We start from the raw sequence: 27,018 nt of genomic DNA, 5'->3' as shown, positions 1-27,018 counted from the left end.
TCAACAACCATAAACGGAATGAGTGAGAATTTGCAGATGATTACGAGCATTTTACCTGCTGCATCTCTGGGTGAGGTGGTGGGAAGGAGGTATGCCAAAAATTAAGAATTTTTGGCAACATGTCTAATTAATCACAATGCCATCATTTATGGAGACTATTGGGACTATGGTACATTGTCTAAAGTTCAGGAGAACAGATATGGCAATGCAGCATCCAAAACTGAGAAGGTGCTCACTAACTAGACCCCGAACTGAAAATTATTTGGGGAGGCAGTATGACAAAGTCAGACAAGCATGTATTTTTGTTTTATAGGGGTGAGGTCAAACTTAATGTCCATTACTTGCTGATTATAAAAACCTCAGATTCATCTCTACCAAAATGGAATAAAATCCTTGCAAGGTTGTTATAAGTGGTATCTTTACAAGTAAAGCTCCTAGGCATTCCCTAACACATTCTAAATTAGTCTTTTAAATTAATAGTACAAGTGAAGGGATGCTCTTTAAAATGTAGTGTATTTTAAGTCTCCTTTATATTAGAATACCTCAGAAAACATTTGATACCCTTGAAGGTTATTGGTCTAGTATTCCCAAAATTCTTCCCTAGTTTTTTTGTTTTTTTTTTTTTTTTTTTTTCTAGCGGTCCCAGTCTCCCTATGCACAGGAATGAATAAGAAAGCCAGCCTAGGGGCGCCTGGGTGGCTTGGTCGGTTAAGCGTCCGACTTCGGCTCAGGTCATGATCTCACGGTCCGTGAGTTCGAGCCCCGCGTCAGGCTCTGTGCTGACAGCTCAGAGCCTGGAGCCTGTTTCAGGTTCTGTGTCTCCCTCTCTCTCTCTGCCCCTCCCCTGTTCATGCTCTGTCTCTGTCTCAAAAATAAAATAAAACGTTAAAAAAAAAAAAAAAAAAAAAAGAAAGCCAGCCTAGACTGGGAATTTCTCACCCCCAAACATAAAGTTTTGCCTGCTTGACTCAAGGGGGCCTTCCAATTCTCTGTTGGGAATTTAAATCACGGAGAAGGTTGTTGTCATATTATGGCAGCTCACTAGAGAGTAGAACCATGACATTCAGATGCTGTGGTCCCTGGAGATGCAGAGAATAGAGTCATGACATACCATGGTCCCGAGAGAGGCCTAGGATTTTGGTCCTTCCTGGAGTCTTCCTGTTACCTGTTCCTCCAAACACGGAGTGATCCCAGTATCCTTCCAACAAATCCTACATCTCGCCTAAATTAGTGATTACTTCTATTGCTTGCAACCAAGTATTATGAATAGAAAGCCTTCCAAAATCACCTGGAAACTATTTCCCATTTGTGGGCCCTTCCAAACCCCCAGGGAACCTGGATTCCCAGCTGCCAACTCAGCCTCACAGGTTTCATCTCAAGCACAACTCCACAGATAGCAGCACCTTGTAACCATTCTCTTGTGGTACCACTCTCTAAAATCAATGTTAATTGCCAATTAAACAAGTTTGATGCTGACAGAATGTGAGCTAATTAGTAAGTATCAGAGCTCATTCCAATTATTAACCTTTATGGTTGTCATTTATAAAGATGAGGGCATGAATGACTGTGCTTCTCATTGTGAACCAGACATAAGGATAATAGATACAAGGGAAAGGTGCTAGGCTAAGGGGGAATTCCCCACAACAAGTTTTTATGCACCTTTCAGAAGTAAAGATGGCCATGACCTCTCTTAGGTCGACAGTTATATCAGAATCAAGAGGGGAGCTCTTTAAACACTATAAACAACTTGGGGAGCCTGGGGGGTTCAGTCGGTTAAGCATCTGACTCTTGGTTTCAGTTCAGGTCATGATCTCACGGTTTGTGGGTTCAAGCCCTGCATCTGGCTCTGTGTTGACAGTGCAAAGCCTGCTTGGGATTCTCTCTCTCTGCCCCTCCTCCACTCTCATTTTTTTCTTCCTCTCTCTCAAAATAAATAAACTTAAAACTATAAACAACTAGATCTTCACCCCCAGAAACTGGCTCAATAGGTTTGGAATGAGGCCCAGGAGACTGGCTTGTCTTATATTTCCCAGGTGATTTTCATGATCCACCAGAATTGAAAATCACTTAGACAAACATCCAAGAAACCCATTCCTAGTCCCCAGCGCAACCCTGTGGCTATAGATATCTTATGAAATATGAATGGTGGCTGAGCTAGAAAGGCCAGGAAAGAGTGATTACTAATGTAACAGCAAGAGCAGGGGGCTACTGAGAATGGAGAGACCTAGATTTGGGTCCCAGATCTGAATCAGTGAGCACCAACCCATTCGGGACCTTAGTTCATCCATCCGTAAAATGGAATGTTCAATGCACAGGCTTCACATTCCTCCCAGAAATAGGAGACGTGCCAGGCATTCATGTGGGCAGTGACTACAAATAGTATACCAGTTTAAGAGATAAGTACCACTGAAAGGGGGAGCTTTTAAAGATAAACCCTACTATGTATTGCATTTTAAGACTTAACTTTAGCTCTAATTTGGGTACAAAGCATTTAGACAGCAAGGTGTGAAATGCCTCCTTTGTAAGTTCAGCAATTCTTGAAAAGAAACCTCACCGACATGTGAGAGAGAAAACAGAACATGTCTTTTTACCAGTTTATTGCTTTCCAAATAATATCGAGGGCAGTGGTCTTTGTGGGGAAGCTGCCAAAGGCCTCCTAAAGACATTTACAGTGGACGTCCAATAAAGTAATTGGCCACCAAATGATGAGAAAGTAACCATGAAAGCTTGACTACCTTATCTTTATAGGCGTTGTGTATACATAAGCAGGAATGGGGTTGGTAAAAATCCACTCTCCTATAAACTTGGTAATAGATAGGCTCTATGTGAGTTGAAAATTTTCCTCTTTTTTTTTTTTTCCCCTTGGGTTTTAAACCAAATTCCAAGGATCCACCTATCATAGTGTTACACACGTGGACATCTGGCAGGGAAATAAATTATGGCTTACCTTAGAGAGTAGGGAAATGCATCCATTTATAAATGTTATTTTAGAAGGGACTGTCTGATCCTGTTTACTTATTAACTTCATTAGAAAGCTAATGAATCTCCTGCTGGGAAAATGAGAGGGAGCACAGGCTCGGGAAAGGGATGGGCAGAATTTCACACCCCTTCTCCAAATGGTGAGGTTATTTATGATTGTGATAAAATGGCACTGCATTTGGATGAAAGCGAAAACAACAAAAAATAACAATCAACAGACATGATCCATACAAAAGTGTTACATTCTCTCAGCCACTGGACAAAAATCAAGATTTATACATGTCTGGGTCCTGCCTCATGGAAGACAAAAAGACGAGGCCATAAAAAGAACCCCTCTTTCCCATAATAAATAGGAAAACAACAAATCTGCAATCCAGACCCCATTCTCCAGTATTCTCATTTCTCTATTCTCTAACAAAGTAAGATGTTTGAGGGCTCAATATTTAGGGCAAACCCCTTTCTCATTCTGTTTTTTGGAACAAAGACTTTCACAAGTTGAGTGATGCTCCCTTCGTTTAATGAATTTAAATTAAGTAGTTTGGAGAGGTGTTCTAGCTAATACCTGCCAACTGGCCACTATCCATCAGTGAGCGGCATGGCATGTCAGCAGGGTTGTGTATGTGTTGTTAACAATACCTGATTTTTTAAGGAAGGTGGCTATGCTCGGGAGTGAGGGCGTTATCCGTTGCACATCATAAATCCCACTGTGTTGGCTTCTTGTTTGATTTCCCAAGGTGGAAGAATCTGTGGACTTCGGAGTTGAAAGAGACTTGAGAGATCATTTCACCTCATACCTTTGTTTATGAGGAAGCAGAAGGATGGCAAGAGTAATCCAATTTACTGGTAACTGAGATGGGCCAGAACCAGGCTTTCTCCTAGATCACTGGTTCCTGGTCCTACATGATGTTAAGAGGCCACTAGGGCACTTCGAAAATTATACATCCAGAGTAATCCTCAGCCTTACTAAATTGGAATCTCTTGGGCAGGACCCAGGAATTTAGATTTTTAGCACATTCCACAAGAAATTGTGAGGATATGCCAAATTTGAAAAACATGCATGATCCCACTCTGACTTCCATGTTAAGTACTTGGACGGTAACAAACCTCTTCAATGTGCTTAGATTTCCTTATGGTTGCATTAAAAAGAAAATAACCAGTAACAGATGAGTTAACTCAACACTATGTTAGGGGAACTTAAATCAGATTGTGGTTTGTATCCTATACTCCAAATCATTATCAGCATCTGGTGTAGAAAAACCAAGAAATATATTCACCTTGCCCTTTTGCTAAGCACAGATTAGTATGCAAAGAGGAAGACTCCACAGTGTTCTCTCAAAAGAAGTGTATCACATCCAGGCCTTACGTGCTTAGGATTCTAGATGTGCTCTGCACCCTGCCCTCCTAAAGTTACCAGCACAACTGTCATGTGGAACCAGGTGGAAGCTGCTGGGCTAGGCAGATGTGGACCTATCAACAGATGTTACTGTTTATATTAAGTTATGACTAGATTACAGACATTTTGCATTACATGTACCATCTCAGTGACTTCTCACAAAGCTCTCACAAGACAGGTCTTACTGTCATCCCATTATATTGGTACGTAAATGAGGCTAAGAGAAATTAAAACACTGCTCAAGGTGGTATAACTAATAAGCAGTAGAGTTGGGATTCACATCCAGGCAGTCTGAATCCAGGACCGACTCCTTATCCACTACTCATATTCAATCCCACCAATTACCCAGTGTTTCCGAGAACCATGGGAACCAATGGTACAGGAGAGAGCCTTTCCTATTAAGAGTTTCACACCCTAACAGAGAAATAAATGTTTTATATTAAACAGCAAAACAAAAAATAGGTGCCATATTGATCACTTCTCTAATTCCTTCCTAGAATTATTTTGCACCCTTTATAGAATGAGATGGGTGGTAATAAAAATATAAGTATTTCTATAGCAGGGCAACTTCTTGCAGAATGCACTGTATTTTGTATATACATATTATTCGTGCATATGCCTGATGTTGGTTCCTAGTACATTAATCTTACCTCTCAACAAAACGAAACATTCCTCGAGGATAACAAGCATGACATAATTATCCTGCATCCCCCAGCAATGAGCACAGGGCTGCTTATATAATTGATGCTCAATTAATATCTGTTCAATTGAATGCTCTGTGACCCATTCAGGAGCTTTCACCAGATTTATTACTACTGAAAGCAAATAGAAGGAGGCCCCAGTTCTAGGGAGAGGATTTCACAGCCTGTATCATCAGCCCAGCCTTCGGGACTTCACATATGAAGAGCCTAGCGAATAGGACGGGAAGTTTTTAATTAACAGCCTAACAAAAAAATGTCATTCCAATCTGCAGTTTTGTTTCCATTAATTCACTCAGATTCAGCAGCAATTCCACTAAGGAATTGGGGTGAGCAGCTGCAGAGGGAGGGAAACACATAAATAAATCATGAGTGTCATTAAAATTTGTAAACTAATAACTTCTGGGAAGTCTTAGCAATTATTATCAGGGTTTTCTTGGCAAACAAAAAATTAATAAATCCAAAGGTCTCCATTTTCTATTAAAAAAAAAATACAGCATCCCCCAGAAAGGTCACTGACAGAACAATTAGGGGAGGAAATAAATGGTCCAGCCAACAGCTTGCAAACCGGATGAAAAGTCACTGGATTCCCCAGTGGCAGGAGGATGAGACAACTCAATACAAGGAAAGCGACAGGCCAAGGCAAGGCTGATGCTGCAGCCGATTTGGGGCCACTGGTACTTCAGTTCCGCTCTCCAAGCCCTTCTTTAGTGTAGCCCAAGTGCTATGTGTTATAGATCCAGAAACATGAAAGGCACATGGCCCCTGCTCTTGGGAAGCTCACAGGCTGGAAACAAATCACAACACAGTGTAAGTGGTGCCGGTGGTGAGCAGAACAGGGGCACCCCACTCGGGGAGGAGGGGCAGGGAAGCTTCCCAGGAGGATGAGCACAGGAGGCGGTATGCTCCATAAACACCTTACCCCGGAACTCCTCTCTCTGCTCTCTGGGCCCTAGGAAAAACGGCTGAGCAACCTGGTTGCTTTTCTAAGGGCACAACGTGTCTCACACTGTTGTCAGGAAGAGGAGCCGGCACCAAGAAGCAGATCAATTTCCAGATTCCATAGGATTACCAACCCTCCCTGAGCGTTTTCCACGGGTGGGCACTGTATACCAGGCACTATGCTAGGCAGTTCACACATTGTATTTCATGTGAAACATCATAACCACACTATGAGGTGGGCACCCGTATAATCCTCATTGTACAGTAAAGAAATGGAGGCACAGAGAGGTGAAGAAACTTGTTCAAAGTCACTCCGTGGCTAAGTGGAGGAGTGTGGACTTGAACCCAGGCCATCAGTCTCCGAGCTTCTATTCTTAATTACGTCGATGAGCAGGAAACAGATCAACTAATGCTCAGCCTTTAAATCTGAACTTATCTCTCCTTTTTTGGGTCAGGCTTCTATCAAATCTAACAGTACTGGGGGCCAGCATCACTCTTGACTGATGGGCAACCTCCAGATTTGACACATTATGGACTGAAAACACCCCGAAAGTGAAGCCCCGGGTCTTTTAAATTTTTTTAACATTTATTTATTTTTGAGACAGAGACAGACAGAGCATGAACGGGGGAGGGCAGAGAGACAGGGAGACACAGAACTGGAAGCAGGCTCCAGGCTCTGGGCCATCAGCCCAGAGCCCAACGCGGGGCTCGAACTCACGGACCGTGAGATCGTGACCTGAGCTGAAGTCGGACGCTTAACCGACTGAGCCACCCAGGCACCCCAGCCCTGGGTCTTTTAAAAAAATATCAGTCCCCAACCTCCTTAAGTCTATAAGCATGAATTCTCTATGGAAAATGTCCATTGACTAAAGGATACAAACAGATGGTTGTGCTAATAACCAGTTATTAATATACAGCCATCCTTGCATTGGTAGAGAAAAACTTTGACCCTCCCCCCAGGATAACAGCACCGAGGAGTTTCAGAAAGAATGTCATGAGGGCTTAAGATACCCCTACCCTATTGAATGCTTTTCAACAGTCTTTTGTCTATTTAGAAGTAGATGGCCTCTGAATTATTAATCCGGTGAGGCGAATAATTATATCCCACTGTAACCTGGCAGGGAGTGTCATCTTGTCATGACAGCTGCTGCTCCAGGCTCCTCTGCTGTACAGAAAATTGAAGAAGAATCCCCTAAATTCAATTTCAACTTGGTTAAGCATGTTGGGCCAAATCACAAAACTGAAAGGGTGCGTGTTTAATTTAGTTTCTTTTTCTCTGCACACTGTGTTAGTAAGGAAGATCACAGTGCTCTAGGCTCTAACTGCAAAATACATCATCATTATCGGGACAGAAAAGAGGATGGGAGACGCAGATCTCTAGGGGATGAGCAGGAAAGACAATGCAAGGTTTGAAGAAATGCTGTGAGGCCCCAGCACATTGGAAAATTCCCCCGAAGGATAGAAACAGCCCCTTTTCTCTCTCTAGCTCTATGCAGGGGTTGCTAAGCAGGGCTTTATCAGACCCATGAACCCTTGGAAACAGAGCACAAAAACACATTCATATGTAACAATTATCCAGAGGGAAAGCCTACAATATCCACCAGCATTCCAAATCCTTATAAGGTCACACCATATGAATCTGTTATCTGCAAACCATGCTTAGTGTAACAAACACTCTTTGGTTTGGCTCCTTCTGTGAACATGAAGAGACCCACCCAAACGTTCCCTCCCTGGTCCAAGACCAGCTGCTCTCTCTTCCTGCTGCTTGGCTCCCTTTTCTCCTGCAGCTCAGGCTTACCTGCCCTTTTCCCTTGTAGTAAGGACGTTTTTCCACTTCTCACTTGCCAAGTCACATCCCACCCATCAGTCCAACCCCCAGCTCATAGAATCCTGTCTACAGAGGAACATCCTCTTGTTGCTAGAAACCGATACTTCAATTCCCTCTAATCAGCACAAGGAACAACCATCTAAATCACTCTTCTCCCCTCCCTAATCCCCTGAAGATCTCTGCTAATTCATCCATATCACAGAATATATCCCCTTGGTGCCCTATAATTTCCATCACATGGACCCCAACATCATTGGATCCTTATAAACAAAGTCAATAATGGGATGAACACTATACAAACACAGAGGGTTATAATAATCAATCATTACAATTAAGTGAACACTTCCTACGTGTGAGCCACTCTTAAGGGTTTTTACATTTATTATTTCATTTAGTCCTTGCAAATCATCCATTAATTCATTGAGCAAACATTTATTAAGTATCTCCTATGTGCCAGATACTGTCCTAGGTACAGAGAGGATAGCCCTGAATTAAAATGGAAAAAAGTCTCTCTCTACAAGCTTAGATGTTAGTGGTTATAGGCAGACAATAAATCATTCAATAAGTAAAATATTTAGCATGCCAGTTGGGGGTAAGTACTAAGGAGGAAAATGCAAGTTGAGTGATGGAATGTGAAGTCCTAGAGAAAGGCCTCCCTGATTAGAGGAACCGAGAGGGTAAGGAACAGAGGCACTGCCCGCCCCGCCTTGGAGAGGAGCAGAAAAAGGCGGCGAGGGTAAGGGCCGTGGAGGGGACAAGGTGATGTGGCTCAGGGAAGGCAAGAACAATGTGGTTGCAGCAAAGGGGGTTTCTGTACTATCTCGAACTTACATCCAGGGAAAGAGAGATGCGCTGAATGGTGACCACCCAGAAAAATATGTTCAACATCCTTACCCCTAGAACCTGTCGCAGAGCTTGTTTGACAAAAAAAGGATCTTTCCAGATGCGTTTAAGGATGTCAGGATGAGATCATGCTGAATTATCCTGGGGCCTAACTCCAATGGCAACCGTCCTTACAAGGGACAGGAGAGGAGTGGGCCAAGGAGATGACGTAGGCAGAGAAGGAGGACCATAGCCTTAGCTACAAGGAATGCCAGCAGCCGCCAAGGCTGGAAGGATTCTCTCTAGAGCCTTCAGAGGGAGTGCGGCTCTACAGACACCTTGATTTCAGACTTCCACATTCCAGAACTGAGAGACAGTACATTTCTGCTGCTTTAGGCCAGGCAGTTAGTGGTACGGTGTCACAGCAGCCCCAGAAAACTGATACAAAGAGGTTAAAAAGTTACAGAGCTCTTTGGGTGGGTGAGGTGGGGTCTGAATCCTGGCGAGTGCACATCAGGGTGCCCTTAGGCTGCCTATGGTCTCTGGTACACACCAGTGAATATACTGGCTCTTATGACCACAGGCCACACACTTCATTACTTAAGGGCCTCTAGCAGTAAGCATGGCCTGGGCCTGGGCATGGGCCCCTGGCTGTGCCTGGCCCACCCCTAGACCTAGCCAAACCTTTCTTGAAATATGGGCTGCCAGGTAGAGCTTCTCCAATTGTAAGGGCAGGATCTTCTGGCTTGTTTTTATTATTTGCCCTCCGAAGGCAGTGCGCAAGTCAGGCTTCAGGTATCACCATAGTATCACTGCGATTGGGCCTGAGAGGAAGTTTTCTGAGGCTCTACTTCCCCGGGAGTCCTGTGTGAGTGGAAACAGGCATGCTCTCATCTATTAGAGGAACAGTGCTTTCTTATATCTGTGCCAATTTTCACTGAGCAGCAAAGTTAGGTTTTGGACATCCTGTGCGAATGGAGGCAGGCCTGAGTCAATATGAGCAATTAACCCCTAAATATTTCATTGATGCTGTGACTGTTCCCCCTTCCTGGGAAACAAACTCTGGCCAGTCCTCTGCAAACAAACAGGTGGGATGAAGAAGAAGCAAGGCACACAGATATTCATGCCCCAGACCACTTCTGCTCCAAGACCCCAGGAAACCCTCAGGACAGAGGTCTGGGATGGTGAGGCAGCCCAGTGAAGAGCCTTTTGTGACAGTGCCCCCTCCCCAGTGTTTACAAATGACAAAGCAAACAGGACAGACAACACAGCCTTCCCAGAGCCTGAAGTGCTGACTCAGAGAGACTGATGGAATCTGCTGTTGCCCTGGCACTGCCCGCAGTGTGCGCATGCGCTGTGTAGAGCCGGGCGCCAAAGCGCCCGGTGCAGAGAAAGTCCTCAGGCCTCTGCTTCAGTCAAGCTCTCCCTGATCTAACCACCCGCATCCTTCTCTCTGTCCCGTGACCCGCGTCTCGTCAGAGCGGACTTATCCAGCAGGCACAATGGGCACAGTGCCGAGGGCTTACCATACTTTTAAGGATCCACAAACATGTTTCATTTCTTTTAAAGTCCAAACAAAAAATGAACTTTGAGGCTGAAAAAAGTTTCCATATACTATATTAACACACTTATCTTTATGCCATTGCAGCCATAAAATACATATTTCGATATATATTAAAATATATGTATTACCAATATACATTTTAACGTATATTAAATTTATTAAATATATAGTAAATGTTTGTTAAATATATAGACATTAATATACAGTAAGCATTTATAAATATGTATAGTGAATATACTAAAATATATGTATCAAGAAGCCCATGAAGGTCCCCATCTGGACCTGATCCCCACGTGTATCTATTCCCACAAGGACAGGTAAGAACCACAGCATCTCACAGATGCACAGGGCCGGAAATGGTCCTTGGGCCAAGACTCACGCCCAAGGCAAGACTCTCCCCTCAGCAGACTCCCTGACCCACGGCTCTTCTCATTCCGGGCATGCTCCCCTGATCTCTCTAACCAGACGTGTGTCCCTCAAGCAGAACGAGACAGCGCAGGAACGCAGAAGCAACAATGGTGCCAAGCAGGCAGGGCTGTGACAGGCCCCCAGAGAGATAAGCAGAGTGCTACGGGAGTTCACAGGTGGGGCTGTCCATTCCACCTGGGGGGCTAAGGGGCTCTTCCATGAGGAGGATTGCTTCCTGCCTCTTCCAAAACGTGCCCCCCAGCCGCGTGGCTGGCATTCTTCAAGTGAGCCAAGCCACAGAAGCTTGTTAAGAACCTCTAATCCACTTACCTCCAGAGTGAGCTCTCAGTCACGCTCCCCAGGTTGAAGTCGTACAGCTTCGTCAGGATAAGTATAACCTGTGATGGGGATGGGGAGGAGGGCAGAGAAGAGGAACAAAAGGGGAGGAAAAAAAAGCAAGCTTACTTTAGTTTGTGTAACAATATACAGTGCATCTCAAATCACCCAGAGGAGGGTTTAGTATTTATCCGTTGAGTGGAGGGGTATTATAGGATCAAGCAAGGGAAAACAATTATTAATTTAATGCATTCCTGTAACTGGTAGCATTTATTTTAATCCTGACGACGCTTTGCATTTGAAGTAAAACAAGCCAACAGGAATTAACTGGGTTATCGACAGTGGTTTCTCTACATCTGTCCTCCTTCAAGGTGAGGTGCTGGCCGGCTGGCTCTGATCACTCGTACAGCCACCCAGGGATCAGACGATGGGCTTGCTTTTGATCTGGAGATGACTCTGACTTACAGACTTGGACCCAATGGTAAGAAGAAACCGAGCCTAATTCTCTCCATCTACAGACGGGTTCAAAGAGATTCTGTGTTTCCATTACTAGCGCCTCAGCAGCCGCATCTACTTGAATGGCAGGTAAACCCAGTCCCCAACATCCCCTGATGCTATCTGCCATCTACCATTTGGCATCTGTCCTCATCATGGAGTAAGAAGCAGGTCATTGGACTCCACTGGACTCCGGGACCACTTTCCTGACATCAGCTGAAATTCAGAAACCCAAAAGGAAGCTGTACATGAAAGAGGGCTGGAGCTTTCTCTAATAGAGTTAGCAGTTTCCCGAAATGGTCGTGGGCCGGTCTGGTCCTAGGCCCTTTAAACTTCTCCAGCTGGGGACCTGGATATCAGACGTCTCCCTGCCTGCCCACTGTGTGCCTGGACAGTGGCTTAGGCACAACTCCGAATCACAAGGATGCCAAGTGCATGCACCTGAATCGATTTTAATCAAAACACAGGTGCCTAATATACAGTGCCTGCCTGCACACGTGATAATCCAGTTACACATAATTGTGTTTCTCTAAATTTAATGCACAACTCATTTCACTTTTTTCAGTTCCTTCCCATTCCACAATTTAACTTCCTCCAGTTCATTTGCACAGCAGCCATTAAACTCTTTCCAAGATAATGAATTTCTGCTACCAAGATGGGACTTTCCCATTCTAGGTATCTATTTAAGATTAAAGAAAAATAATCAGCCATTATATTGAACATTTTTATGGCATCTCACTGACAACAGAACACTCACTTTGAGATTTACTAACATCCAACACCCCATGAGGTCTGTCCGCACCATTTCCATTACTTTTATGTAAACTAAGAAAAAATTAGAGGCAAGGATGTGACCCATTATAGGTCAGAGAGAGTCCATGGCAAAGTTGGTTTGGGATGCTCAACTTCTCTGCAGGGCCACAATGGAAGGGCTCTTCCCAAGCGTGCATTCTTTGATGGAGAGTGGTGAATGGGCAAGAAACAGCCAAGCCAAGAAAAATATCAATGACATGGCTATTTGCACAACAGTAAAATCTACCAAGCTACCTGTCCTATTGACATAGCACAACAGTAAGGAGTGTATATCCATTGCAGAGAACTGCTCCCCACAGCCACTCAGTGGTTCTTGCCTCTCCCATTCATGGAGTTTTCCTCATTTGTTAAATTCAGGGGCTGATGAAAACAAGGGACTTATCCCCACCTTCCCCAACCAAATGCCTAGGAATGCACCAATAATCCTGTTTGCTGGATAACCCGCACAACAGACTTCACCTCCCCTTTCTTTTATCCTCTCTCATCTACAAAGTCGTTCCCACAGTCACTATGTAAAAAACAGGGGCTGGCTATGTGCTGGCCATCCCAAATTCTGGACAAACAAACTCAAAACTATGCTTTTCTAGAAATAGGTCAGAACACCCATCCAGAGCTCTGCAGGAGCAAATTAGGTCATTTCATTTTCTCCCAATATCAAGCCTTCAGGGACATCAAAAAACCTCCAAAAAGTGCAAAGTCCACACAGAGAGAAGAAAGAAGTGTAGGGGGTAAGAGTTCCACTTAACCAATAGAGAGCTTCTAACAAACAACTGGGTCTGGAAAGCCCTGGAAAGAGCCCAGAGCTGTTCTCATTCTATCAGTGTCCTGGCTCCCTCTGCCTCAGGATGAACTTGACTCCTTAGCCTGGTATGTAACACACTACACACACACATATGCACTACCCACACACATGTACTACACACACTCCTCCAACCACTTTTCCCCAGTTCTCAAGACGCTGTCTTCTGCTATAGCAATCCAAGTTTCTCAAGGCTCTGCAAATAAGCCAAACCTGTTCTCACACCTCTGCTTTCTTTCTTCCATGCTATGTTGTATCAACTGTGCCTCAGCCTTTTATTACCACCTGCACCTGCCTGCCTGTTGTTCAAGAAACAACTTGAAGCCCACCTTCTCTAGGCAGCCTCCTAGGACCATACCAGCCATCAGAGTTATCCCTCTTCTAAAGTCCTATTGCACTTAAAATGGAATTACATAACTTGGCACTTAGTCAAACGCTATCCTGTTACCTTCTGGATGTCACAGGATTTGCATTCCCAGCTAGATTGAGGCGGGGTTCGTATTTTGTACTTCTGTCTCCCTAACAGGCAAGCTCAACATGTCAAAGGTTCCTAAAAATAATCATTTTGAGTCAATAGAAGATAATGGTGTTTTGGTGATGAATCATAGTCTTCAGATGGGAATGGTATTAATCTAGTCTCTTTCCCTCACTGTACAGATGGGGAAACTGATGCACAGAGAAAGGAAGGGACTGGTTAAAGTCTCAATAATGTGTGACCTTGACCAAGTGCCCAGGGCACTGTTCTTCCATGTCATGAGTACAGCTGGAGCTAACAGTCACCAGAAAGCCTTTAAATGCAGATTCTAAGGTCCCACTCCCAGCAGGTTTGACTTGGTGGGTCCTGAGTGGGGTCCAGAAATCTTCCTGTGGTAACTGGAGAACTACACTTGGGAAAGACTCCATCCCACTATGATTCCTCTCCCAACACTGTTGCTGCAGTGACACTGCCCTTGCACCGTGCTGAGATCCTAACCTAGAAAAGCATCCTGTCCTTTAAATGTAGCCGAACTTCAGAAAGCATGCAGAAAGAGACGTATGAGGAAAATGCCTCTGCAAAATCAGCCCTGCATTTCCCAGAGGAAAGGGGTGAATTAGGGGCTGGAAGCTTCCACTCCCCTGGTGCCAGCACAGAAGGGCAGTAATAAAGCGATGAAGAGATGATAATGTAACCTTTAGCCTTGAGATACTCTGTGCCAAGCAAACAAAACCAAGAGGGAAACAAGGCCTGCCCATCCCTGGCTTCTCTCACCACTCAGAGCCTTCCGAAGGCCACCAGAGAGGAGGGAATTAGGGAAGAAAACTGAAAGCAGATGCAATAAAGCCACTAAGCCCCAGACCATGAGGCAAGGACTCAGATCAGAAAGAGGATGCAAGTGTGCCTCAGGAATCACCAGCGGATGGGATGTGGGGTGCGGGAAGGCTAAAGGGCTAATCCTGGATCCACAGCAAAGCCTGACTTGACTCCTCTTCAGAAGATACTCCCAGATGAGAGCTGGCAGTCAAATTCAGCAAAGGAAAAGCAAAGAGTAAACGTTAATTGAACCCTTACCAGGCAATAAACACTACATGGAGTGCTTCTCAATCCTCACAACAAATTCTTGAGACTAAGCAAGTGTAATATAATATCCCCATTTTATAGATGAGAAAACTGAATCCCAAGCGCTAAGCTAATTATACCCCCACCCCAGGCACACAACTAGCAGGAGACAGAACCAGCACTTCCACCCCTGGCTATATGACACGCTGTGCTCACTCTGCTCTAATGTGATGCTACTCCAGGAAGCAAGTGTTTCTGTGAGCCAGTTGTGTGCAAGACAAGGAGCAGGCACACAGAGAGGAGAAAAGCACACCCTGGCCCTCAAGGAGTTGCACATTCTCTCCTGAAGTTCACAGATACTTACTGGGCTCCTCTTAGGTGAATTGGGAAGGCACCAGCTAAACTCTGGGACTCAGGGAGAGATCCAGAGTTCAAGGCCCAAGGATGAAGGGAACTTCTGTTTTCTTTGTTCTTGGAGAAGGAAATAGGAAACAGAGTTATGGAAGGAGAAAAGACCCAGACAAACTGCTGAGAGACCCAGGTTTGCTGAGAGACAAACTGCTGAGAGACCTCCAGGCAGCAGGATTGCTGCCTAAAATGTGAAAATACATTGGAATAATTCATGAGTAAATAGCATTTCTCTCTTAATATAAGCTATACACACACACACACACACACACACACAGTATAAAGAGAAATCCGCAGACATGTATGTGTGTGTATATACAAACATAGTTAGACCTATATAGAGAGAAATGTGTAAACACACACACACACACACACAGAGACACACACACACGAACACACACACACCCTTAAATTGGTATCTGACATCTCTGGAATTATACTGTGGTCATTTATCTCTTATAGCTTCTATCACATTGGGTCAGTATGACTTTTCTGTATGTCTGACTAGTCTGTTAGATTGTGGCCTCTTTGAGGTTAGAAATCAGGTCTCATTCAATTCTGCATCCTCAATGCACAGCACATCACCTGACACTTGGCAGGCACTACAAGTGAATTATGGATGCAGAACAATAAAAGAAGAGATGAGATGATAAATGTATTTGAGAGGTACAGATAATGTGCTATAAGAGTTGAAAAGAAGAAGCAATTAAGTCCATAGAGTGTGATCAGAAAGGTCTCCATGAAGGAAAGATTACATGAACTGGGACTTAAAGTATGCTAAGAATAAGCATAAACTAAAATGGAGCTCACTCACTTTTTTTTCTTTTTTTTTAATTGAACTGAGATCGATAGAAAAAAAAGGAGGGTAGGGGAGGAGGCCATTCCAGTAACAAGAAAAGGTATGGAGGTAGAGTGGCACGGGCCATTAGGGGCAAGAGCAGTCATGTGTTGAATGCAATGTCATGTGTACATGAGCCACTCAGAGACATAGGCCATGTCAAGTTGGGAAAGAAGGCACAAAGGACAATGGGATCATGCAGGAAAGACAGAGGAAGCCCAACCTATGGCCAACTATGGGTAGATAAAAAGTTTTATGAGTGAAGAGGGCGATAACAAGGAGGGACCATATTTACCAAGAGACTTATTATGTGTCTATATGTAATGTATACATAAATATCTAATAAGTAATATATCAGAGGACTAATTATAACAGGAGACATATATAATGCATACATTATATAATAAATAATTCATATATTAAGAGACTATATTAAAATAAGGGACTTATATAGTAAGTGACAATAAAGGGAAGGACTAGCCTCTTATGAAATCAGTTGCTGCTGTCTTTGTTGACCATCCACTACCAATTTTCTTGGCCCCAGGCACCTAGTGTCTTCTAATGCCCCCAGATGTTCAAGCCATCCCTGTGCCTGCTCTTTACACACACTCGGAGCCAGTAACTAGTGTCTTTATTTCATATGTCCCCTCTTCTCTTTCATTCATCTGTTCTTGACTTACGTTAAGCACAGCATAAGCTTCTTGGTGAAGTGATCAAAAGAGAAATGGTGGCTGTCCTCATGAAAGGGACAGTCCTCCTCAACCTGCTGCCTCCAGGATTATGCATTTGAACTAAGGAGTCCAAGTCTCTGGCAGAGTTAGGGAAAGTGATATGTGAGGACAAGGGAGCTTTCTATCCTCTTCCTACCCACTTCCTATGTGAGAGGAGGTACCCACAATGCAGAACTGCAAAGAAGTCTCCATCGCTATCCCACCTGAGAACCCTTCTAAATGTGCCTGTCTCTAGACTCACTTACCCATTGGATCCAGCCGTCTGCCTCCTGGACAGGGCTTGCATGGCAGCATGGAAATAACGGAACACTTGCGACCAGAGGGCTGCCTCAAAACCCAGTCTCACCATATGCTACTGTGTGAGCCTGAGCAACTTATTTATGTTTTCAGAATCTGCTCCAATTTCCTTAAATGGGGGTAATGATACACTTGCCCCTGCCAACCTCACAGGGTTGTTGATTCAAATCAAATAAGGAAAGCTGACCTGCTTTATAAACTGTACTAGGGAAATGGGTGTTATTAGTATGATAATTATTCTTCAGGAGATAAGGGTTCCAAATGATTTTCATTTGGTCAGGGGCTGGGGGAGGGGAATTCAGATTCTAGAGTTTATGCTAAGCTCCTCCTAACAAACTCATCCATTCTCAACCCCAACTTCAGTACAGGAGGCTGCAGATCAGAGTCAGTGCATTCACCTGGCTCCCCCCACTCAGCTTCGGAAAGAAGGCAGGAACCCCGGGGGGATTCCTGTCCTCTGAAAGGATAATGCATAATCTGCAAATTCATAAATCACTGCGACGCTCTCGCCCGTGAGCACATTCAGTGAAGGGAGGGCCTTTCATGCCTGTAAAATTTTACTCTGAAGGAAAATTAATTTAGTTCATTAAACCTTCCTGAAATCTTGGTGCCTTTAAATCCACGGGGTCCTCTGCGCATCCCACTCACAGGCTACCGCTTCATTCCTGCCCCTACTTGATAGTTCTTTGTTTCCAGCCAGTTGGAATAAGGACCGCAGCTTTCTTTACCAGAAATGGTTGATAACTGTCACACGACAAAGATGCTACCCCTCTGGGACAGCCTATAGAGCTTCATTTTCCAGTTCCAGCAGAGTCTGAATCCCGGGGTCCTTCTCACACCTCAGGGAGATCCCCTCACCAAGGAACAGAAACTGAACATTTACAACCCAAAGCCCAACAGATCCCCAATACAAGGATGTCTGGGTACCAACTGGGCGTCTTGAACTGTGGTAGGTGTGTGCCAAATTCAGAGTGACACGAACAGTGTTCCCTGCCTGCTATGATTTTACAATCTAGTTAAGAGGACAAGGAAACAGTACAAACTATAGCAACTTGTCATGTACAATGCACAGATTTTCACAAAGCTTTTATCCCCTTTCCTGCTTTTTATAAGGGCATCTCATCAACTCTGTGGCTCACGACTGAACCTTAGCATGGTCCTTGATTCCTTCCTCGTCCCACACAAATCAAGGCAAACACGGAGTCTTTGAAATACACTGTAGTCCACTGTATCACACAATTACAGGTTCTCATATTTTTTTTTCATTCATTAACTACAAATATGTATGGAACGCTTCCTGATTGCCAAGTAATCTGGATTCAGCACTGAAAATAATACAGCAGTTTCTTTGCCCTCATGAAGCTGACATTCTGGCAGGGAAGATAAATAAGTAAGTAAGTAAGTAAATGACATAGTTAGATGATGGTGAGTGCTATGGGGGCGGGGGTGGAATTAAGGAAAAGGAGACGATGAAGGAGCCCAGGTACATCTTCTATGAAAAATGGACACTCCTGCAAAACCCTGAATGAGGTGAGATGAAGTCATGGGGTTATCTGGGTAAGCAACATTATAGGCAGAGGAGCAGTGAATACAAAGATCCTGCGGCAGGAGTGTCCCTGGCATTTTCAAGGGAGAGCAGGGAGACCAATGAAGCTGGTGTGGAAAGTAGGGGGAGATGAAGTCAGGGAGATATTCGGAGACTCAGATCTTGCTGGAACTTGTGAACCGTTGTAAGGACTCCAGTGAGATGCGGAGGGAGTGAGTGAGTGAGATGGGGAGCTGCTGAGGATTTTAATAGAGAAGTTTACTTTTAACAGGATCACTCTGGCTGCTGTGTTGAGAAAGGCAGTAAGGGCACAAAAGTGAATTAGGATCCTGTTGTAATCATCCAGGTGAAACATGGTATGTGTTACAGCAGAGCAACAGCAGTGCACAGGAAAAGGGACATGATGTTTATGTATTTTGAAGGTAGTGTCAGGCAAACTGGATATGGAGTGTGAATGAAAGAGAACAGTTGAGGATGACCCTCAGAGTTCAGGACTAAGCAACTGGAGGCAGAGTTGCTGGTTTATGAGATGAAGACTACAGATGAAGGAGGTATGGAGGAAAAATTAGAAATTAGCTTTGAACATGAAGTTTGAGATACCTAAGAGAATTCAAATGAACAAGTCCAATAGTGAGCTGGATAAATGAGTCTGGAGTTGAGGGAAGAGAATCTAGGACAGAAATATCCATTTGGGAATTATCTCTAATTAGATGGTATTTAAAGACACAAGACTAGATTAGATCACCAAGAGACAGAGTGTGAAGATGGAGGAAAGATAGGAGGATTGAGAGCTGAGGTGTTCCAGCATCTAGAGGTCAGGGGAGTGAGAAAGTCCTCTCAAAATTGCCACAGTGGATATGTATGTCCTGTGTGAATGCTCACCAAATGGTATTTACTACAAGGAAGAACCTCAGTAATCAAATGAACAAGATGGCCTCGGTTGAGGCCAGTAAGCCCAATTCCCCAGAGCCCCCCCAGTTTGCTCTGGGGGGTCCTCTGTGGTCACTGCTATGACAGAGATGGAGACTTTGCCTAGGCTTCACATGGACTTCCTTTCACCAAGGCTGTTGTGCATATTATCACTGCTACATTCCCGACCTGCCAACATCAGAAACCAATGTTGAGCCTCACTATGGCACCTGGTGACAGTTTGATCACATTGCACCACCGCGCCCCACCCCCGCCCCCATCACATACAGGGAGCAATTTCTTTTCATTGTGATTGCTTTCCCTACCTGCAGTGCTTATGCTAGAGTCAAAATCTTTCCATTTCAGAACCCCTTATTCACTGTCATGGTATCCCACACAACATTACTTCCAACAAAGAAACTCATTTCACAGCAAATGAAGTGCAGTAATGGGCATATCCATGGAATTCACTGGTCTTACCACAAACTTAATCACCCAGAAGCAGCTGGCCTGATACAATGGTTGAATGGATTTTCAAAGATTCAATGACAACACTAGCTGGGAGTCAACACTGTGAGGTTGTGGCACTGTCTTCCATAAAATGCATTTGACCAACATATGGTCGAAATACAATGGTCTGAGAATCAAGGGGCAAAAGAGGTAGTGGTCCTCTCATTATTGTCCCCAATAAGCCATTTCACAGTATCTGCTTCATGTCCCCATACATTTTGGCTCTGTTGAGAGAGAACTCTTGGTTCCTAAAGAGGGAATTGTCAAAAAAAAAAAAAAAAAAAAGACAAAACTCTTGTTCTGTTGAACTGGAAGCAGAAACTAATACCCAGCTATTTTGAGCTTCTCACACTATCACTGAACCTACAGGAAAAGAAGGAGTTATTTATGAATTGGGGATGGAAATGGATGCTCACAGTAGCCAGAGAGAGGGGTTGTGCTGTCTGTTTACTCCAAGTTCTCTTTCCTGTCTATGTATTGCAGGTAATCAGGACCCTGAGAATTGTATTTCTAAGACTCTCACGTTATCTGCCTTCCAGTCTGACCCAATGCACGAGGCAGTATGCCAGTAGGGACCAGTAGGGACCAGTAGGGACCAGTAGGAAAGAAAAAAGCTACTCTTCCCACTTGTATTTTGAAGTCACAAAACAACAGCAGCAACAGAGCTGGCGGGAACAACAGCAGTGACGGTGGACCTCAGTGACAGGAAGCACAGACTTCTGGGTCCCCTGCATGCGAAGCCCGGCACACACAGTAGGAATCTAGGTAGGAGAGATCCTCAGCCTCTTGCACTGTTTCTTCTCCTCCTATGCAGAGGCCTGAAAAGGTTTCTATAGTTACCAATCTTTGGGCAACTTTGCCTTTTCTCTTCCTCACTCCTCCAGCCTTGTAAACAATTCCTGCATTCAATTCCTGTCTTCTCTTAGAAATACTAGAGTCAGAGACCCTCACTGACATAGAAGAGTCTGTGAGATCATAGGAAACCCAGGAAAGCATGTGTGCTAGAAGCCAAGTAAAGAAAGTGCTTCAAAGAGGAGGAGGGATCAGCTGTGTGAAATACTGCTGACAGTTCATGTACAAGGAAGATTAAGAACAGACCAATGGATTTAGCTAATGGATGACTACAGAGGCCTTCAAAATAACTAGTTTACTTAATTTCTGATCTTCACCCCTCTTCTACCATTACACCAGAATGACCCTTCTACAGCACAGGCCAAATCCCATTACCTACTGCCAAAAAAATCTCTCCTGCCTTCATACCATCTTTAAAATCAAATCCAAATTCCTCAACATGGCATGAAAGGCCTTTCTCAACTTGGCCCCTCTAGACATTTTAACCCTCTTCTAGAGCCACTTTCCCAAATGATATCTAAATTCTAGACACACTGGAATACCTATTTCTTCCCTGTTCCAGGATCCCACACTTTTTCAAAAGCTCCCTTCTCTCCTTGAAAGTCCTTCCCCCATTTTCCACCTGCTGATCTCCTTCTCATTCCTCAAGGCCCAGCTCAAACGTCATCAACACTCTGATGTCTCACCTGTCCTCTGAGACAGAATGGATTCTCTTTTAATCCATGTTTCCCTAACTTGTTGCACATACATCCAATTATGCTATTCACCAGATTATATTATAATTCTCTACTTGCATATGCATATCCACCATTAGGCTATGTGTACCTTCAAGATAGAGACCCTGCTTTTCTCATTATACTATAAGAGTATTTTATGCTCTTCCTTGACATGGTGCCTATAACCAACAGAAATACACACATTCTTGAATAGAAAGTGTTGCCATAGGTGTTCAAAGGAGGAGAAGATGAGTCTGGACTGGGGTAATCAAGGTTCTCAGAAAGGATGAGAGCTATAAGTGAAGATCTTAAGAGACAGGAGGAAAATGGAAATTTCCAGCCCTCTTCTTCTGGAGTATTTTGTAAACTCCTTCAAATGTGTCTTTTCCTTAGATAAACTAGTCTGCCAATTCTCTCCAGAAGTGAGAACCCAAGGTGGTTTAGGAGAGAACTTCATGAATTTCCACGAGAGGGTAAGAGAAAGGGGACACAAGGGCAAGAAGGGAAGACAGTGAAAACAATCTTCTAAATATGACCATATTAAGTATTAGAGGGGTGTTATTCTCTAGATACTTCTAGAAAAGACAAAGGTATATCCCTATATCTGATGGGATGTAGGTTAATGAAAACACTAGTCTATAGACAAAAGCATGACCTGATCAAGTAGAGTAGCTTAGACCAGAACTGAACAAATACAGAAAAAGCAGAGGTGGGACACTAATATATACTGAGCACCTACTAAGTGTCTAGCACCATGTTTGGTGCTTTATGTGCATTACACATATAATGGAAATAACCACAGTGAAAAGCAGATATCATTATCCCCACTGTCCAAATGAGGAAACTGTCCAGTCAGGGCCCAACACAGGTTTATCTATTCCTTCTTGATCCAAGCAAGGGATATGAGATACAAAAATTAATAAGCATTAGTCATCCCTATTTAAAGCAGAGCTATTGTTAAGAAAGTACTGTGCAGAATTTGGTTGCTGAATAAGGTAAGAGACAGATGTAGGAAATGGAAATACAGTATTGTTGAAACAAGGAGCTTATGAAAAATGGCTCTTGAATAGTAGGGGGCTGTTCTGGCTTTGTATAACGAGCCATTAAAAATTAATTAAAAATCCATTCACTCTCATTCCCTAAGGGACTTTGAAAATGAGAGAGAGAGAGTCATCTCTTGGAAATAATTTAGGTAGCTTGCAGCCCCCTAACAGGGGTGGGGCCAAATGACCCCAGAATTCCCTGCCAGTGTCTATATCCCATGATGATAGCTCACCAGAACTAGAGTTAATTAGCTCAAGGTATACCAGTAACTAGGAGTCTGAGTTCATATCTTCCTATGTGCCCATCACACCTTCCATCCAACCACCACCAGCACCCCCTGAGGAGGAGGCTGAGGGCAGGAACAGATGTGAGCAGACAAAAGATGAAAAGCTGGCTCCAAAGCCACTGGAGTGAAGCTTTCAGAGATAATCACCAACGTAAAGGAAAATGTAAGCAATCTGTTTCCTTGGGAAAGGAAAAAAAGCTCTAAACCAGATAGTCTTAGTGTGGAATCTATACTCTGCCACTCACTCTCTGTGTGACCTTAGACAAGAAGCTGATCCTATGAAGCCTAAGTTTCCTCATCTGGAAAACTAAGCCAATTTCATTTCTTTCATTGGATTGTTGTGAGGATTAGATGAAAGTTGTCTTCTGTCAGGTGCACAGGAAGCCCTCAGCATATATCAGGTCCCTTCCACCCTGGTTTGTCTCTGAGCAAACCAGGTCATTTGCCACCAGAGTAGAAAAATGCCATGTCCCAAGAGGGAGCATGTCACTTCTTTAGTGATGACAACCTGAAGCTAACAAAATAAAGAGCAACCTCGCCAGGCCTCTCACTGATGTAGAGATGAAAGCTCAGAGATTCCCTGCGTGCTGGTGCTCACTTTATGTGGACATGCATTGACAGCCTCAGCAATGGAAAGATCCCAGGTCCATCAAGTCCATTTTTCCTGGTGTGTGATCCTATCCACTTGTCTCTTTCATTTCACCTGCAGGCACACACACTCCCCTTCCTTCTACCACTCCTGTCAGGGGCATCATTCCCTCTTGGGTCTCAGGAGCTGAAAGAGCTGTCAGCCAAACAATTTTCGCTGATGACCCCAGTGGATTTTCTGGGGATCAGCAATTCCCCAGATTGGAAGTAGCTACCAGCCCAAGGTGCTTCCAATGAGACTAAGAGCAGAGACTTGACTAGATTATAAGATGACCTCATGGCAAATCCAAGAGCTGTCTTATTTGTTACTGTATCTTCAGCACCTGGGACAGTACCCAGACACCCCCCCCCCCCCCCCATCCCAAGATCTCACATACACAAGGGAGGAGAAAAATGATCTATCACCCAATCCATGATCTGTCATTTATCACAACTTGTCTCCTATCCAACCCTACAAATTGGGCTCTGCACTGTGCTAAATATCATTTAAAAAAAAAAGGAGAAACATGAGACACAAAGTATCTGACCTAAGGCACTTTCAGTGTGAGAAGAGAGGTAAATATCTATACAACTACCTTTGGTGAAAATTGAAATTGGTCTGACACGAGGCTGCTCATATTATACCTAATGTTTCACGTGAGTCTTGCAGTAACTATGAAAGATAGACATATAACAGTAATCAGTGATTCCCAAACTGGGATGAAGTAGAGAATTACCCTTTGTGAAAATTTGAGCTGGCTTATTTTACCAGGTGAAGAAAGCAAATGACTTTTTTGGCTATGGAGGCATTACAAGAAAACACAAGGAGGCTAGACTTGTCAGTCGTGTTTCAGGACCAGAGGTGGTCTGCTTAGGCTAGAGTCAGGTGCATGGAGAAAGAGATGAAGTCCCAGACTGGAGTTTGATAATGATGGTTTTAAACATCAGGTATGTTGGTGGAAGGTCCAAAACATCACTACAAGTAGGGAGATAAAGTAACCAAAGTCACAACAACAGAGAGCAAGTAACACCCTCCAAAAAACACCTCCTGACGGGCAAGGCCCTGGACAGTGTATGACTCCTCTTTAATATAGTAGTGCTCATAGGTGCAGGGCTCATAACAAGCTTTTGAAACACACAAGGGGCAGAAAACCAGCCAAAATGACACAACAGAATTCTCAAAAAAAATTTGAGGAAGAAATGGCAGCTAAAGAATTTATCAAAACAGATATAAACAATATAACTGAACAAGAATTTAGAATAATAGTCATAAGATTAATCGCTGGGCTTGAAAAAAGCATAGAAGACTGCAGAGAATCTATTGCTGCAGAGATCAAGGAACTAAAAAATAGTAATGATAAATTTGAAAAAATGCTATCAATGAGGTGCAAAATAAAACAGAGGCAGTCACAGAGAAGACTGAAGAGGCAGAAGGGAGAGGCAGAAATAGAAGATAAAATTATGGAAAAATAAGAAGCTGAGAAAAAGATTTTTAAAAATTCTGGATCATGAGGGGATAATTAAAGAGCTAAATGATTCAATGAAATGGAACAATATCCATATGATAGGAGTTCCAGAAGAAGAAGAAGAGAGAGAAAAAGACCAAAGGTGTACTTGAACAAGTCACAGCTGAGAACTTCCCCAAGCTGGGGAAGGAAACAAACACTGAAATCCAGGAGGCACAGAGAACTCCCTTCAGACATAACTTGAATCAATCTTCTGCGTGACTTACCATAGTGAAACTGGCAAAATACAAAGATAAAGAAAGAATTCTGAAAGCAGCTAGGGATAAATGGGCCTTAACATACAAAGGTAGACACATAAGGGTAGTATCAGACCTATCTACTAAAACTTGGCAGGCCAGAGGAGTGGCAGGAAATTTTCAATGTGATGAACAGGAAAAATATGTGGCCAATAATCCTTTATCCAGCAAGCCTATCATTCAGAATAGAAGGAGAGATAAAGGCTTTCCCAAACAAACAAAAACTGAAGGAATTCATCACCAATAAACCAGCCCTACAAGAGATCCTAGGGGTATTCTGTGAGTGAAATGTTGCAAAGACCACAAAGGACCAGAGACATCACTACAAGCATGAAACCTACACATAACACAATTACTCTAAACCCATATCTTTCAATAATAACACTGAATGTAAATGGACTAAATGCTCCAATCAAAATACACAGGGTATCAGAATGTATTAAAAAAAAAAAAAAACAAAAAAAAAACAAGACCCATCTATCTTCTATCTATAAGAGACCCATTTAGACCTGAGGACACCTTCAGATTGAAAGTGAGGGGATGGAAAACGATCTATCATGCTACTGGAAGTCAAAAGAAAGCTGGAGTAACCATACTTATATCAGAAAGACTAGATTTTAAACTAAAGGCTGGTAACAAGAATGAATAAGGGCATTATATAATAATTACAGGGTCTATCCATCAAGAAGAGCTAACAATTATAAATGTCTATGCACCAAATTCAGGAGCACCCAAATATATAAAACAATCACAATCATAAGCAATCTTATTGGTAAGAATGTGGTAATTACAGAGGACTTTAATACTCCACTTACAACAATGAACATATCATCCAGAAAGAAAATCAATACATAAACAATGGCCCTGAATGATACACTGGACTAGATGGAGTTGACAGATATAGTTAGATCTTTTCATCCTAAAGCAGCAGAATATACATTCTTCTCAAGTGTACATGGAACATTCTCCAAGATAGATCACATACTGGGTCACAACACAGCCCTTCATAAGTATAAAAGAATTGAGATCATACCATGCATGGTTTCAGACCACAATGCTATGAAACTTGAAATCAACCAAAGGAAAAAGTCTGGAAAACCTCCAAAAGCATGGAGGTTAAAGAACATCCTACTAAAGAATGAATGGGTCAACCAGGCAATTAAAGAAGAAATTAAAAAATATGTGGAAACAAATGAAAATGAAAACACAACAATCCAAACCCTTTGGGATGCAGCAAAGGCAGTCTTAAGGGGAAAACACATTGCAATCCAGGCCTATCTCAAGAAACGAGAAAAATCCCAAATAGAAAATCTAACTGCACACCTAAAGGAAATAGAAGTAGAACAGCAAAGAAACCCCAAACACAGCATAAGAAGAGAAATAATAAAGATCAGAGCAGAAATAAACAATATAGAATCTAAAAAAAACCCAGAAGAACAGATCAATGAAACTAAGAGTTGGTTTTTTTGAAAAAATAAACAAAATCGATAAAGCTCTAGCCAGGCTTCTCAAAAAGAAAAGAGAGAAGACCCAAATGGATAAAATCACAAATGAAAATGGATTTATTACAACCAATCCCTCAGAAATACAAGCAAGTATCAGAAAATACAATGCAAAACTATATGCCAACAAACTGGACAACCTGCAAGAAATGGACAAATTTCTAAACACCCACACACTAACCAAAATTCAAATGAAGAGAAATAGAAAACTTGAACAGACCCATAAATAGTAAAGAAATTGAATTAGTTATCAAAAATCATCCAACAAATAGGAGTCCTGGGCCATATGGCTTCCCTGGGGAATTCTACCAGACATTTCAAGTAGAGTTAATACCTATCCTTCTCAAGCTGTTCCAAAAAATAGAAATGGAAGGAA

At 43.1% G+C, this 27,018-nt stretch overlaps 1 protein-coding gene across 9 annotated transcripts in view; it reads right to left on the bottom strand.

Annotated features, from left to right (window-relative positions):
- Positions 1–27,018, bottom strand: part of SORCS3 (sortilin related VPS10 domain containing receptor 3) — a 590,282-nt gene that overhangs the window by 400,983 nt on the left and 162,281 nt on the right. For all 9 annotated transcript variants that reach the window (XM_042908251.1, XM_042908252.1, XM_042908255.1 and 6 more), the window contains one exon: positions 10,965–11,032. In XM_042908251.1, the coding sequence (XP_042764185.1) occupies positions 10,965–11,032 (68 nt within the window). The remainder of the gene's footprint in view (positions 1–10,964; positions 11,033–27,018) is intronic.

Source organism: Panthera leo, chromosome D2 (assembly GCF_018350215.1).
Source record: "Panthera leo isolate Ple1 chromosome D2, P.leo_Ple1_pat1.1, whole genome shotgun sequence".
Lineage (NCBI taxonomy): Eukaryota > Metazoa > Chordata > Mammalia > Carnivora > Felidae > Panthera > Panthera leo.
This window is presented reverse-complemented; position numbering and strand designations above follow the sequence as displayed.